This window comes from Colias eurytheme, chromosome 2, assembly GCF_061535395.1.
Source record: "Colias eurytheme isolate Ceu_HAF_F1 chromosome 2, ilColEury1 Martin Lab GWU primary, whole genome shotgun sequence".
In the NCBI taxonomy this organism is placed as follows: Eukaryota; Metazoa; Arthropoda; class Insecta; order Lepidoptera; family Pieridae; genus Colias; species Colias eurytheme.
In genome coordinates, this window is record NC_142981.1 from 2,204,187 (window position 1) to 2,221,490 (window position 17,304).

Sequence of the window (17,304 nt, forward strand, 5' to 3'; positions counted from 1 at the left end):
GGTACAATTACAAACATAATAAGATAACATTATTGTAACATTCGGCTATTAAATCTAAATTGCACCCTCAACGTCTCACTGTGTACATATTAAATACATAAAATAACAAAACAAATCAGAATCTACAGCAAACAGTTATCTTAACAACTCCTGCTATTAATTAAATAAACAACTTCTTTAAATTATTCTTAAAACTAATTTTAGAGCATGAAAACATATCAGTGTCATTAAGTAGAGAATTATGCAAATTACACATTCTATGGAGTGGCGCTCGTTGACCGGCATTAGTTCTTGTGTGCCCTACGTGAAAAAGATTTTTGGAACGACAAGGTCTTGTTGGGGCCCGAAAGTACAATGACTCGAGTAGATATGGAGAATCGATTTCACCCAAGCAAATTTTTCTGAGAGTAAGTGCGTCACTTAATGAGCGCCTGTCAGACAGGGACATCATATTGTACCTGACCAACAGATTATCATAAGAACAACGAGGCAAATGTAGACGGAAGTTAAGAGACCGTAAGAATTTTTTTTGAACCATTTCTAATTTACTTTTGTAAATGTCATAGAAGGGATTCCATATGGGCGAAACGTACTCAAGTTGCGATCTTACTAAACTTTGAAATAGATAAATGAATGTTTCTTTATGCCTGAATTTTTTTGTTATACGGCTGATAAAGCCCAACATACGGTAAGCTTTTTTTATAATGTAGTCTATGTGATTATCTAATGTTAGTTTAGTGTCTAGGAAAACACCTAAATCACGTATGCATGTATCGGTGTCAAGTGTGTGATCCCCCAATTTAAATGTTGACGGTATAATTTTAATGTTTTTTGTAAAACGCATATGTTTACATTTGTTATGTGAAAGAAATAATTTATTATTCTGGCAATAATTTGACAGTCTATCGAGATCCTCCTGAATTAGACATATGTCACTTTCACTTGACACAGAGGAGTAAATTTTTAAGTCATCTGCGTACAAGAGAAATTTTGTGTTTTGAAAACATGACGAAATGTCGTTTATGAATAGGACAAATAATAAGGGCCCAAGGATGGACCCTTGTGGAATACCAGATGAAACAACTACAGACGACGACATATAACCGTTCATAACAACAACTTGGACTCTACTCTGTAAGTATGAGGAGAACCATCGAAAAAGATTGCCCTTGATGCCATTATAGGACAGCTTTTTTAATAGTAAAAGATGATCCACCTTGTCAAAAGCTTTTTGAAAGTCTGTATAGATAGTCTCTATTTGAGCCTTTTTATCCAAACCATTGAAAAGAAAGTTGGTGAAGACAAGAAGATTAGAAAGTGTAGACCTATCCTTAACGAAGCCATGTTGTTCTTCAATAATAGTGTGCTTAAGGCTGGTAGATATGTGGTGGTGGACCAATTTTTCAAACACTTTTGAGATAACTGAAAGAATTGAAATAGGACGGTAATTTGTTATATCATCTTTTGAGCCAGATTTAAATACAGGTGTTATGTAGGCTTTTTTCCAGTGACTAGGGAATTCACCATTTATGAGGCATTTATTGAAGATAATCTCGAGAGGTACCGATAAAGTTTTACTGAGTTTTTTCAAGAAAATAGGGCTTAAGTTGTCAGGACCAGGGCCTTTGTTAGGGTCAAGGTCTGTTAGTGCTTTATATATATCAAACTGTGAAAGTGTTATGTGATTTAAACATAGTGAGCTGTGGGCATTGTCTGAATGCAAGTGATTATCAATGTTGTATGCTCCAGGAGTCAACGGTTCAAATACTGACTTGAAGTATGTAGAGAACATATTACATATTATAATGGGGTCATTAGATGTGTTTTCATATAGTTTCATAACTTTAGGATATCCAGAATTGGTTTCCTTTAAGTCTGATGTATATTTCCAAAAGTGTTTGATATTGTCCCGAAGTGAATTCTCCACGCTTTCTATATATTTTGTATAACACTTCTTAATCAGTAATTTAACTCTGTTTCTAAGTAAACTAAACTCTTGATAGTCCCGTAACGAACTATAGGTTTTCCAGCGTGTCCATATTTTTATTTTACGCCTGAGAGTAGAGATTAAAGGTCTGGAAAACCATATAGGGTAGTGAGTTGATTTTGGTTTAATGACCGGAACATGTGTTTCAATAAGGTTATTTAAAACTTTATAGAAATATTCAACTGCAGCCTCGGAGTTAAGTTGACCAATTTGAGATTTCCAATCTATGTTTGACAATTCTTTGTTAATTAAATCATAATTAGCACTATAAAAATTTCTTTTTATTTTAGGAGAACTACACATATAGTCCACATGATATGAAAAGCATAATGTTACCTCCAAGGGAGGGTGATGTGGAACTGGGTTTAGTAAAGGATCATCTGCAATACTAACACTAGTTTCATCAAGAGTACAGAGAATGAGATCAAGTATTCTATTGTTTTCATTTAAAATTATGTTGAATTGTTTCATGTTCAGAAAAGCCATGGTATAAGTTAATAATTTAGACACATCTGTATCAGAAGTGATTGGGTGTAAAGAGGGGAGATTAGGCAACCAGCTAAGATAAGGTAAATTAAAATCGCCAAGTAAAACAACATCTGAGAATATACCATTCATATAAATATCATGCAGTTTATAAAAATATTTGTCATATATTGAAGCTTTGGAAGCCGGGGGAATGTAACAAGCACATAAAAGTAAGTTAGAATATGAAGGAAAGTGTAGAAATATCTCCTCAAGATCGTGAGCCTCTAAATCGAGTCGTCTCAAGACGTCTATGGACTTTTTTACAAATACTAATATGCCTCCGCCCCTTTTCTTACCAGTTGAGCTCAAAATTCGGTCCCTACGAAATGTAAAATAAGTGTCAGTCTGTAACTCTGAGTCAAAGATGGAAGTAGACAGCCAAGTTTCAACCAGGATGATAACAACATAATATAAGTATAGGAATTAATATAAAATTCTAATGTATATAAAAATAAATCAAGTATCTAAGATGAAACAACTCAACAATTTTTATATCAACTGAACAGCCTTTATTGATTGCTGAATATTCCACTAAAAAGGAATAATTTTGAAACACTTTCCTTACTGCACTGCTTGTAATACAAGGTTTACAGCCTAGAAGCCTTCTCCGATATGAATTACATTCTTCAATTCGTATTTGTAGTTTTTCTTATTACCTCATACATCAAAACAAACTCTTCAGTTTTATAATAGTACATACATATAAATCTCTAACCACTTAACCCTCCAGGACCGACCGCTCGCGCACAACGCGACAGCTCGCGTGTTCCACAGCAACCAGAGCCTGGTGCTGCAGAAGGTGACGAGGCAAAGCAGCGGCAGGTACGCCTGCTCCGCGCTCAATGGGGAGGGCGAGACCGTGTCCAACGAACTGCATTTTAGAGTTAAATGTGAGTATTGAAATATAATAATAGATAGATATACGACTGCATTTTAGGGTTTACTAAGATGTTGATGTGCAAATAAATGGTACAAAATAATAATACAAAGCTTCTTACAACGTGATGTTATTATAATATTTCGTTGTAGTTAATATGTTGAATTTTATGTGACTATTTGGTAAGTTACTACAACTTTGTTGTGCTAATGTTGGTGTCATTTTGGGGAAGGAAAATATTTAATTTTGACTCTGATTTTTGATGATATTCTAATTGATACATTATGTTTGTTTCATGTCATATGTTATGTGCATTTATTTATATACATATTATGTATTTTTAGCTTTAATATCATAAATGTAGAACCAACTGCATATCTGGTATACATAAAAAATTAACACTCATCCTATGCAAAGCGAATTTAATTCACTTTTCAATCGAATATTCTCCCAAAACAAGACAAATCCCGTCGCCCATTGGTCACTATACGAATGCACCCGCCTTAAACGTCTAAATTCCGAAAATATCTGAATACGGCTTGTTCCGCCCAAATCGCGAACACAATCATAGAATTTCATTCGCGTGGAGGCCTGTTTTGAAAAAGCCCGGTTCATTTAAACTTGGAGCTCATTCGAAACAATCAGTTGGAACCAACAATGGCGCCTCAGGATTAATAATTAAGGCACGGACATATAAATTATAATTATTATAAACGCGGAGTCATCCCTGCTAATTTATAATTATAAAAAATTATATTGTTGGTGAAATATTGTTATATTTGTGTGCAATGGATGGTGGATTTCAAAATTATTTTAAGGAACCTAAAAGGAGGATACTAACCGCATAAACGACGCTATCTTCGCACAAACTAATAATAAATTCGAACCTAGAACACATATTATTTATTTCAATGCAAATATTATACACCAAAAATTTTATTACTATTATTACCTATCCTATACCAATGTTCCCCATTTAGCTCAGTATAGTCACACAGTACGCCTAACATCAAAGTACATGTTTTTGTATAGTATGTGAATGCAATTTTAAACATATAACCTACTCGAAAAATAATAAAGTGATACAATTTGCCTTCTTCTACAACTTCTGAAAAACTATATTTTGTCCATACGGGTGTTTATTAATATACCTACTATCCCAAAATTGTGGAATCTTCCCTTTACCTTCAAATACATACAAATATTCAGTCCAATAAATGTTTCCAGCTGAATTTAGATTTAATTGAACTGCAGTATTGTAAACAGAACGGTATTGAATTTGATTGGAATTTCAGTTCGTAATGCACTAATTAAGCTGATGAGAAATACGTCCTGCAATCTTTGAAATAGATTTCAATATATTCAAATATGGTAGAAGTATCTAGAAATAGATTTGAATAGAGATATTTATATGTGAGAAACTTCTAGAAGCTTTACATCGACTTACTTTCTGTTGGTTAATAGGATGGGCAAAAAAAATAGATTTAAAACAGTTATAAGTCATGTAGTAACTTTTTAATAATCTGTAGTAAAGGTCCTGAAGATACATACAAGCTAATCCAATTCTTTATATGTACATATCTATTGTAATAGTTTTCTGAAAATTTTATTTTTTGTAGAATTTAAAATGTAGATGTCAATATTAAAACTTTCTTGTATGATTGGTTTTGTATTAGATTCTCAATGTTATGGCGAGCCTAAGAGAATAAGGGATTCATATATTAAGTATAGGTATTTGTTTAAGTAATATAAATTAACAGAAATATTAATGTGTGTTAATCTCAAAAGCAACATAAATTATAAAATATTACTCTGAAATGATAACTCGAACGGTACAAATACACATTTCTCAGAAGTTCATCTTTTAGCTCTCGATTTATTGAAATATTAATAAAATGTGATTACAGGCGCCTTCATGTGAATAATGATGATGTAGAATTTCTCACTGCACGTTTATATTTTACTGACATTCAAGAAGGCGCGTTTAGGATAATGTTTTTTTTTTATCCTTATTCGATATTTATGAGGTACATGTCCTATCCTACTAATCCTACTAAGATTATAAATGCGAAAGTTTGTGAGGATGGATGTCTATGTGTATGTATGTTACTCTTCACGCAAATACTACTGAATCGATTATACAGCATTTAGCACACATAAAGAGAGTAACTTGGATTAACACATAGAATAGATTTTATCTCGGATATGCCACGGGAACGGGAACTATGCGCATTTTTCTTTCAAAACGCGGGCGAAGCCGCGGGCAAAAAGCTAGTTATTATCATACTTGTAAATCGGATAAAAATTCAATTTTAATATAAACTAACTATTTGTCCCGGCTCCGGCATACATTTTTCTGATAGTCTTTTTAACATTTTGTACGTCCTTTATATGTGAAGATTCGAATTATCCTTCTTTAATTTAACTATTTCTCTATTTAAATTCAAAATTATTTAATGATTTCGTGATTAATCTTTACTGACTTTGACTGAATTTAATAGTTAGTATTAATTTACCACTTTCGTTATAATTTTCGAAATACTAAACGTGAATTATTAATGTTTACGAAAACCGTAATAAATCTGCAAAATTTAAATTCTTAGATAAACTAACTACCTTGAAGACGATCATTAAAACTTGTCGATGAAACTTGTATCGTTTATCGCAACTAACGCAAATTTCACTTCGTTAACTTTGAAGGTTTTTGTTAGTGCGTGTAGAGTTCTCGAACATTCGACCTATATAATTTCAATGCCATTTTTTTAAATTCAAACCAAATATTCGATTATTTCAGATAATAATCGATTATTTCAGATGGAAACGTGATAATTTTCTAATTAATGGTTTAGTTTCGACCTATATAATTTCAATGCCATTTTTTTTAATTCAAACCAAATATTCAGCAAAACTTTTACAACTGGAAATTTTGAAAAGCCATAGAATTTTTGAATTCATCTGCGTGGCTCCTATTGGTCTTAGCGTAATAATATATAGCCTATAGCCTTCCTCGATAATAACACCGAAAGAATTTTTCAAATCGGACCAGTATTTCCTGAGATTAGCGCGTTCAAACAAACAAACTCATCAGCTTTATAATATTACCTAAGTATAGATCAGAAAGTTTCTACAAAGAAAATCCGACGAGATACTTTCTCTATTCGAGTCATGTTACTTTAATACCAAGTAATAATGATGCAAAGAAAACAGCGTTCCGTGTGTAAAACATACAGTCAAATATATATTTACCAAATAAGTTTCTAAACAAACTTATTCTCGAATACCTCATAACACAAAGAGCACATGCAATACTTTTCTCAACTTTCATCTTAATTAAACTGACACAGTTATATCTAACGTAAATTAACTATTGACTGCAGGCCCCAGGTGCCTGGTGACGTCACACCCGCGTCCCAAGACGAAACAAGACAGGAATTTTTAATGGACCCATAGCGGGAAATGTTGCAATAAATTTCTGCTCCGAAAGAAAATTGTTTCGGAATGAAGTTGCGACTTGCGACTCCGTAGCTTTTGTTTCAATTTAAAATGTCGCTTAAATTGTAATGTTAGTGAGGGTTAAGTGCACACTTAAGATAACTTAAGATGTGTTCTATTGGATTGTTGGATCGATTGTTCCAGATGGAAACGTGATATTTTATATTGATATTTAATACTATTTGGCTTCTTTCAGCAGTAAGTTAGTCGTTACGGAAATATGTAATTTATATTATCGTACAAATAATTGTTCACCTATTAATAATTATAATTTTTACAAAATGTTCATTTTATCACCACTGCAGTATATTATCAGCTATACACTATATATAGGTATGATCAACCAACATTTTTTACGTCCCTTCTAGAACTGTCTTACTTCTATTATATACTTTCAATAAAAATACTACTTATAGCCAGATACAACCAAATTACTCTCGAACGAAACTTTAATCTCGAACAGTGTTTATATTTAACCTCATACGCTATTTATAACATAACTAGCTTTCCGCCCGCGGCTTTGCCCGCTTTTTCAAAGAAAAATCCGCATAGTTCCGTTCCCGTGGTATTTCCGGGATAAAACCTATCCTATGTGTTAAGTAATCCACGTTACCCTCTCTATGTGTGCTAAATTTCATTGTAATCGGTTCAGTTATATTTGCGTGAAAGAGTAACAAACATACACACACACACATCAATTCTCACAAACTTTCGCATTTATAATATTAGTAGGATAGGATTTTAGTCTCCGAATCCGCAGGTGCTCATTCAGTACTATACCTGGTCTATTATTAATCACGACACGACCACGTGCGTAATTACTGTACCCATTTGCGAAATTCTAATTTTATACGGCCATACGACATGATGGTTTATTATCTAGTATTAAAGGGTTTAAATTAATCTTTAAATTATTCGTGGTGTTTGGATGACTTGCTATGTATTCTCCCGTTTTTATGAGCTATTTTATTTATATACGACTAGCTTTCCACCCGCGGCTTCGCCTGCGCAGTCAAAGAAAAACCCGCATAGTTCCCGTTCCCGTGGGATTTCCGGGATAAAACCTATCCTATGTCCCGGGGTAAAAAGTAGCCTATGTCCTTTCTCGGGTATCAAAATATCTCTATACCAAATTTCATGCAAATTGGTTCAGTAGTTAAGGCGTGATTGAGTAACAGACAGACAGACAGAGTTACTTTCGCATTTATAATATTAGTATGGATAACATAAGATTAACTTGGAATTTTAAACTAGTTTATATTTGAACAAAGGATCAGTATAAAAGTAAAATTAGTAATGCACCTCAAACAACAACACCAAAACCCCTACGATTTTCCAATATAGAATAGAGTTTCAGATTTCCTTTACTATTTATTATCAATTCTGTTTTAAATTTATATAATATGCTTTTAATACAGAGATGAATTTACAATTCTAGAAAGAATGTATTTTACTTCTACTTTACACAATTCTGCATTAAATTTGTATGCTTTTTATAAAAAGACGTATCTGCAATTCACATAATGGATAATCTAGTACATTATTGCAATCATATCTAATTCATAAATTAATTCACAACTGTGCCACACATTTGATATCAAGCGCAATCTCAACTAGCGATATTTCGTTTAAAAATCCGTATGTATGTCCGAACAAGGCTCCGGTTTGTCCTAATAAACAATGGCAATGTTTCGGAATCGGAACCAATATTTGCGCCGAAACTCACAGCTTACACTGGAATAAAAAAGCGCATGATCCCAACAGCTGTCCTTTTCACATTGCTTTTTTTCTAGGTTTAAAATTTGTGCAACTTTTTTCGGGGGAAAACATTCAAATGTTTAATATTTTATAAAATTACAAGGTAAAATTTAATAATAATGTGTAGGTATTCAGGTACATAGATACTTGGTAAAATAGATGATAGAATATAATATTATGGTATATTATAATAATTATTAGGCTTGATACAAGATTGCACATTTTCATTTTCTGGCTGCACTCAATAAGTCTTTATTTTTATAGTATTGATGTTACAGATACTGATAAAATTATGTTCACAAATGATAGGCGTATCGTTAATATGTTTTAGACGATTCGTATATTTTTAAATTTCTTCCTACATCCAAGTTACTAAGTATCACCTATACTGCGTATAGTACCAGGATTTAGACGACATCCTTCGCGAACATTCGATGCGTTGAATCCATTTATCCGAACTTTATACCCACGCAATACTTTCAAATTACAATACAAACGTGCTACAAGTACAATCAACGGAGTGCATTTCCTTGTATTTCCTAAATAAAAGTAAAGAAAAGTATTTTACGAAGAACAATGAAATTTTATTAGAGAATAGCTCTCATTTCGAAAGCTCTCCACCTTTCCAAGAATTAAATAGGTGTTTCTATCTATATAAAGCTCAATAATAAAATATTTCTACAAGATTAAACTCAATGAAAACGCTTTTAATTTTAACGCTTTCGTCTTTCTTAGTTCGAAGAAAATTGTGCTAACAATTTACTGGAAAGCTTATTGGTAGGTAGTTATTAACGTTTAATTTTTCTAATACTTCGATGAAGTTATACGATTGTTGTATTTCTGTATAGTATATAATAATTAATATAATGTAGAGCGAAATAAAATGTATGATAAACGATTAGAAAAGACCTCAAAAAGAGAAACCAAGTAAAACAGTGTATAATTTTGATATTTGATAAAACTATATAGTAAACTCGACAGTTTTCTATCAACTTTACAATCAAGCAAGTCGACAAGTTGTAATACTTTTAATATGTAACGGAACGTCGGAAGGCTCGGCGGTATGATCTCCGTTATCAGACATAGCGGTGGTTTAGTAGTGATGGGAACACCGAAATAAACTCACTATTTTCTCAAACGCCAATCAGATAGTTTATTAAAGTTTACAGTACTTCACAATTTTGCGTAACAATCAAGATGGAAACAGATTAAGAGCCAATAGGTTAGTACGCGTGCGCCTCTGTGCACAACTGACAGTAGAATGTCAGCTGTCACCATCGTGCCAACCCACTACCCTATTCGGGACTACCCGCTCTTATTTTTATCATGTCATGTGTCTACCTTACTTCACAATATTTTCATTACTGGCAACACAACATAATACTTTGACATTGACAATCAAAACAAACAATTTAACTACGTGAAATCAACTATGCTAGATAATTATTATTTAGTACAGTATAATTATCGGCGCGCCGTCATATGCATAAATTATGTCGGCCTATTTTATTTATTTACAGCTATTTTGATAGTACTCTTCGAGATAGAGCTAATCATATAAGAAGTTACTCATTTAAGACGGACAAAGCCACGGTCCTTCTAGTAACATCATAAAACCGTTGACCAATATCTCAAGCATCGCGTGTCACCGGGTCGGCTCCACTTAATGCATTTCACCTTCGATTCCACTCCAACCGTACTCATTTCTATCAAATTGCTCTACAGCCCTCCGAAACACCACAAATTATATCAAACGTATACGTATACGCTAAAATAAACCATGCCACCACACCTGAGAGGTCGGAATTGCGTACAACTATTGTACCCAGTGATTCCTTTTCGATACTATCTGGCCCACCTAAATCGTGATGTCTCCGTTTCAATCTTCACAACGAATGAACTATTACAGAGACAGTTCCATTGCGAGATTGGAATACGATAATGTTTTCTCATTTGCACAGCTGTATTGCAATAAATACAAATACCTAACTGAATATTTCTAGGTAACATCACAATATTATTTATAGTAAATTGTCGTAAATAAAACTTATATTTAAGTTTTCAAAATTGTGAAGTCAAGAGGATCCAATCAAGAAAAAGCAATAACTGACATTACCGTAGATAAACAACTATTACCATTAAATTAAATTATTCTGCAGTTAGGTACTTTAAAATATCAAAATGAATTAAAAAGAGTCTGCTTTCAGTTTCTCTTTAATTATGTAAGCGTACATATGTAGTTGCTTCCTACATCCATTATGAATCATGTAATGGATTTTACCTTCCTCTTACAAGTAAAAAACAACGTTAGAGCGTATAATTTAAAGCCCAATTTTTAATATCTATACTAATATTATAAAGCTGATGAGTTTGTTTGTTTGAACGCGCTAATCTCAGGTCTGATTTGAAAAATTCTTTCGGTGTTAGATAGCCCATTTATCGAGGAAGGCTATTATATAATATTATCATCACGCTACGACCATCAGGAGTGGAGCACTGCGGGTAAAATCGCAGGGCACAGCTAGTCTGTTATAATTTTAGTTAACACCACAGAAAACATTTCGTACAGTTATGTACTTAATTAACAATATAATTATTTATGTTATAACGTGTAAAAATACGTGGTACCATCGTATTTAAAAATTTTAAAGGATATTTCGTACCTATTCAAAATAATACAGATATAACTCCTATTTCTTGCTTCACAGATGCCCCCTCCTGTCGCAGTGGTAGTGCCACGGGGGTATCCGTGGTGGGCGCAGCGCGGGGGGAGTCCGTGGTGATCGTGTGCGAGGTGGACGCGGACCCACCAGCCGCAGTCTTCAAGTGGAAGTTCAACAACTCCGGAGAGACCCTCGACGTTCCAGCTGACCGGTATACGTCGAATGGCAGCGCGTCTAGTTTGAAGTAAGTGTGGGGTATGCTGGAATCAAAACTGGTCGAAATACTAGTAGATATAAGTAGGGGAATACTTGTTTTATAGCATATTAAATTTATAGTTGTATGCTATGAAATAAGAAGGGGAAATACTTATTTTACGGAACATTTTAAAATACAGAAAGTATTTTTTAAATATAAAAAGAGAAAGAAAAGAAATAAACATTCATTTTTAATGATGATTAACAGAAATACACAATAATTAACTAAATAAACGTAAAAAAATCGTTGAAATAAATTAAGGCCCATATGAATTTGACTAATAACAGCCTACAAGTTGGTCTCCGTTTATCTTACCGTATGCAGACACCTAAAATATTTAAGCGGTGTCCACGTGGTTATGTTGACTGCACCTTAAGCTGTTCGAGCCGTGTTTCGGCTAAGGGTAACTAATTGAGACGAACATGAAGTGATATTAAATAATAAATACGTAGCTCTACATCATAAGTATTTTTTGTATTTTAAGTAATCGAATCCTATTTTATAAAAACAATCTTTTACAATAATCAACTTCTTAATATATTTGTTTATACTTCTTTGAATTTTTATAAGTTGCTCAGTTATAATTTTTTTTTAGATACACGCCGGTAGCAGATTTGGACTACGGCACATTATCGTGTTCAGCGTCTAATGAAGTAGGTAGTCAGATCACGCCGTGCGTCTTCCAAATGGTGGCAGCTGGTAAGTTATATTATTTAACGGATAAAAATAAATCTTCTAGAAATATTTTAGCATGAATCAAGAATAAACAGAGGTCTACTAAAGTAATGAGTCATCAGTAATAATCACTAACGTCTTGTAAAACAAACAACTTATTTTAAACCTAAGCAAAGCTTTTACAATGATCACCTACGAGGATGGAAAATTATTGTGTGAACATTTATGACTGATACTGGATCTAAATGTTCACACAATCATGATGATAATACTTTTAGCACCCTCGTAATGGCTTATATGTATCTTATCTTGGTATCTGAATTAAGCTAATAATTTATTTTTTTTATGTAAAATCAAATGGCCTTTTTATTATTATCATATTAAAAAAATACCTTCATTTTTGTTTGATAGGTAAGCCACACGCGCTCCGCAACTGCACATTATGGAATCAAACCTCCGACTCAGTGGAGGTGTCCTGCGTCGCTGGCTTCGACGGTGGCCTGCCGCAGCATTTCCTATTGGAAGTCTACTCTGGGGATGATAGGAAACCTCGGTAAGAAATAATAAAATTAAATTAATCGTTCTGTAAAAATCGTGATGGTACTTTTTGCAAATCCGTTTTTGTTTATCCATTACGAACAGAAGTACAAAAATCTAACAACACGTGAGTGTTTGTTGTCAAAAATACAGTCCAATTAAGAACCTCCTTTATGTGTATAAAGAAGAATAAATAGATTCTTCTTAATATAAAAAAATAACCGTACCGAATAAGCGAAACTTTGGACCTATACTATTTTTGACTATCACTCTTATACGAACTATAGATCCATTCTCCAACAGTAAACTCTTCGGAACATCGAACATATTCAACAAGACAAAAATTAAAAATGCCTCGCCTTAATTATAAAATATTAATAACAGCAGCGTTAAATAGACATTACGTCCACTTAATTACGTGAGCTCAAAGTAAGCTAATGAAGACTCTAATCATACTTCTTGTGCGCAATAAAATCTAATAAGAACGTTTCGGAACTATAGCACAGGGTTCCGTAGAAAGGAATTCTTATTAAGAATGAGAGTAGAATAGAACTTTAGTAAACAATAAATTGTTTTCCCAGCGATATAAAAAATTGGAGAAGTAATTGGAGTTACTACTCCATATAGTTATTATGTATTTAGATTACAATTTAATTAAGAAATAGAGAACAATAAAACAAGTTTAGAGAACAATAAATTGTTTTCCTAGCGAATTAAAAATAGGAGAAGTAATTGGGGTAGTAACTAGTTATTATTTATTTAGATTAATTACCATGTATCTGAAATTATTTATAACATTGGAAGTAACTCAAATGACATCACATCAGCTATATGGACGAACAGTTGTAAGGGCCTTTGAACTACGGAACTCTAAAACAAGATTTGACTAATAAGCAGCGTTTGTCAAGAGCTGGGGGAGTTTTTAATATCGCGCATTTTTTGGTTGCGCATGCTGTTGCTCTGTGACAAAGCGATGTTTTCGCTTTCTCCACCCGTTTTACTTTTTTGTAATTGATATGAATTGTTATTACATAGATTTCATAAAAAAATAAACGTAATTGTGTGAATATTTTCATCTCCAACAACAAACTTGATCATCTGAAAATATAAAATAATAAGAAATGTGTAATATGTATGTATGAAATATAATTCAATAACGCAAAATAGGCTTACCAGATCTGGATGGAATTTAACACAAACGTAGAGTCATGATTTTACATTCTACAAAGCAGCAGACTTAAGGCTGCAGTCTAGCAAAATTGCGTTTTGAACAAGTTATTTGACAATTTTTTCCCGGCTAATGAAATGATAAACTGAATTTTTTTTTCTTGTTATCAATAAGTGTTATATACGCAATGCGCGTGAATTTTTTCACATTTGTAAAGTTACTTTATGTTACCTTAATCAGGCCTTCAAGATAAGTCTCTTTCCCCCAAAGACATAAGCTAAGTTTGTGCACTCACTACGTTGCAACCGATTACAATTTACACAATCTGATCAGCGCATTATTATCCTTATATAGTCGTTATTAAAAACTGCTGAATACAATTGCCGAAAAACTTATGATTTTCTTAATTAGAACGTTATAAATTCATTAAATTTCCCATTTTTTGCCTTACAAAATCTATTGATAAATACTGCTAAAAGTTATTTTTTCCATTAATTTATTCGAGTTGGTTGAAGACCAATGAGTATTAATCGTTTAAAAAATTTTTTTTTTGAATTTTTATAATTATTTAAATATTAAAATATATTTAAAATAATTAGGAAAAATCCTAGCGAATTTCTTGTCGCGCTCCTTGGGCCGGAGCGTTCTGACGTGTGCTCTACGCTCGATTTTCCTTCATACCGAAGTGAAAGTTGCTCTACTTCATTAAATTTAATATTTTTGTTAATTGATTATTTTTATCTTAGTTTTGTGCAAATATTCGTATTTTTAAACATTTGATTTCGATATGGAAATAAACGAAAAAAATACGCGTGTAACTACTAGAAAAAAAATTATCTTCGAACATAAAGTTAATGAAACCAAATAGATTGCAAAGGTAATTGGCAACAATTTCTTTATTTTACGGGGTGTCAGTAAAGGGATGTATATTTCTTTAAAACTAAAGTAAGCTCATACATTTTCTTATAATATATTTTTTTTTGAAGTTCCAAAAATGTTTATTTTTCGTTTGAGAAATACGAAATATAATATAAACTTGTATTGAGAACTTGAACTTCCCAAGTTCATCCGGGGAAATCCCCATACGGGGAAAATGATTTGTTTACTCCAAAATTCATCCGAGGTTTTTAAATTTTTTCTTCTAGTCATTTTCAACGTAGCGGCATGTTGTTTGATTATTAATTTTGTAACTTAAATACAGGATGTTGGTTTTATATTCTGATCTTACAGACGCGCTGACAAATTTAGTCCGCCATTTCTAGTTTAGTCTACCTACTCTAAGTACCAATATTAAAACGAATGGATTATCATCACATCATCAAAACTCAGATGTAATGGAAGATCACAATAACATAGAAAATTCAGTGGGTGTTGAGAACTAAACAAACAGAAGTAACAGAGACGCGAAGAATAAAAAAAGAGGACGAAAACGATAATTCGTTGATACTTTCCCTTTTCGACGTATTGTTAGGGTACATCACCAATCTGCAAAAAACAAAACTGATGATTCCCAATTGCTGATTAAAAATGAAAAACAAATAATCGACAACAGTGGTGAAAATTTGCTGATCATAATGAAACATCCTTCAGTTGTAGCAGATTTACTCATTTCAAATGTATCGGTGAACAGCGTAAAAGAGAGGAGGACAGGAAAACATTATGAATGTGGATGGTGGATTGTATACAGGGTGTAATCGATAAGTATGTGCAGGCGATTATGACGTTATTATTGCAGGTATCAAAAAACTTAAAACTGATATCGAAATTACTTTACCTAATGAGCAAAATGACAATAATAACTTTTTAAAAGTATAACGAGAAATATCTAAAAAATTTACTTTATACACTCCCATATCAAAAAGGGAAAATGGGACTAGTAGAAGTTAAATGTCTAATTCCGGCAAGACATGAATGCGGAAGATGCGGTTAAAAAAAAATTTAATATTTGAAATACAATGCAAAAAATAACACTTTTGTCATAGATAAGAATCATGACTATTTTTTCTAAATTCAGGGACAACTAAACGTTGCAGAAGCAGAAGTCTGCTTATTTGCTGTTTGGACTGGAGTGAATAATTCGTTAAAAATAGAATATAATTATAAAAAAGTATGTAACGTTTAGGCAAAATAAAATGATGGACCATTATCAAGATTTTACATAAATTGCCTACTGTCAGAATTGATTGATTCGAGACTTCAGCATTCGATGCCCATCAAGGACCCATCCTATATCATTCAAGCGATTGAAAAAAAAGAGATAAATCCAGTGCAACCGATAAAGCATCAGAATGCTAGCAAAAGATTTATTAGTTTTATCAATATAAATCTATATATTACACATAATATAATAAATCTGTAGAAGACGCGAAGACTGACATCCGCGCGGACGGAGTCGCGGGCGGAAGCTAGTCAGAAATAAATATCTTTTGTTTTCATTTGCGTATTTTTCTATTTTATAATTTTTTAACACAAACATTACATTTTTTTATTATATACAAAATTTGTTTATCCGTTTTATTAGTTAAACTGAACAACTTTCACTAAGAAACTTAGGTCGAAAAAAATGTATAGAGTTATGCATTTTGTATGGAAAGCTTATTTTTTTTTATATTTCGTCCAAATTTCTTTGTAAAAGTTGATCAGTTATATAAACATGAAGTTAAAGATATCAATAGAAAGTATTCGCAAATTTTGTGTACTGATAAAAAAAAATCACCCGGTGTAATTTTCACGAAAATTGTTTCAAATTGTCATTTTTGGTACTTAATACGAATATTAAATTATACATACGAATGATTTAATTTTTAAAAATTATGTGGAGCAACTTTCCCTTAGTACATTTGTATTATTTACATATAGGATGACAGGATGCATTTGTTTGCACTACTAGACCAAGCCCTTAAGCTTGTACTACATAAAAACAATAGAATTTAATTCACTGGAACAATAGCTGTGAATAAAAAAATGTATGCTTGTACTACACACGTAATAAGTGAAACTTCTTTATGACCTTAAAAATGTCACGAGTATAGCGTAACGCAAAAATGTCACGCGTACGGCGTAACGCAAAAATGTTACGCGTACGGCGTAACGCAAAAATGTTACACTAAATTTTTGTCCAACCCCGATAAAGAAGTTTCACTTCAAAAAACACTACAGTCAAAATCTTTGAAGTTATCCTGATCTTCACATAGACAGGGGATTTGTGTCTTCATACAAACAAATTTTCACTAAAGCCTATTCTTATACTAGTTTGAGCATAACAAATGCGATTTAACAGTAAACAGATTACTAGAGCACGTTTGGTAATCTTCGAAATGGTTAGAAAATCCTATAAAGTGAGTAAGTTTCTTTTATGTGGCT

At 32.5% G+C, this 17,304-nt stretch overlaps 2 protein-coding genes across 2 annotated transcripts in view; both read left to right on the top strand.

Moving 5' to 3' along the window:
* LOC149910105 (neural cell adhesion molecule 2-like) overlaps positions 1–17,304 on the top strand; it is a 59,818-nt gene that overhangs the window by 21,650 nt on the left and 20,864 nt on the right. The window contains exons 4-7 of the mRNA XM_090108701.1: positions 3,246–3,405; positions 11,351–11,549; positions 12,157–12,260; positions 12,648–12,789. Of these exons, the coding sequence (XP_089964827.1) occupies positions 3,246–3,405; positions 11,351–11,549; positions 12,157–12,260; positions 12,648–12,789 (605 nt within the window). The remainder of the gene's footprint in view (positions 1–3,245; positions 3,406–11,350; positions 11,550–12,156; positions 12,261–12,647; positions 12,790–17,304) is intronic.
* The window catches only part of LOC149910106 (uncharacterized), a 47,373-nt gene continuing 41,314 nt past the window's right edge, over positions 11,246–17,304 (top strand). Inside the window, exons 1-3 of the mRNA XM_090108715.1 lie at positions 11,246–11,549; positions 12,157–12,260; positions 12,648–12,789. Of these exons, the coding sequence (XP_089964841.1) occupies positions 12,248–12,260; positions 12,648–12,789 (155 nt within the window). The 5' untranslated portion in view covers positions 11,246–11,549; positions 12,157–12,247. The remainder of the gene's footprint in view (positions 11,550–12,156; positions 12,261–12,647; positions 12,790–17,304) is intronic.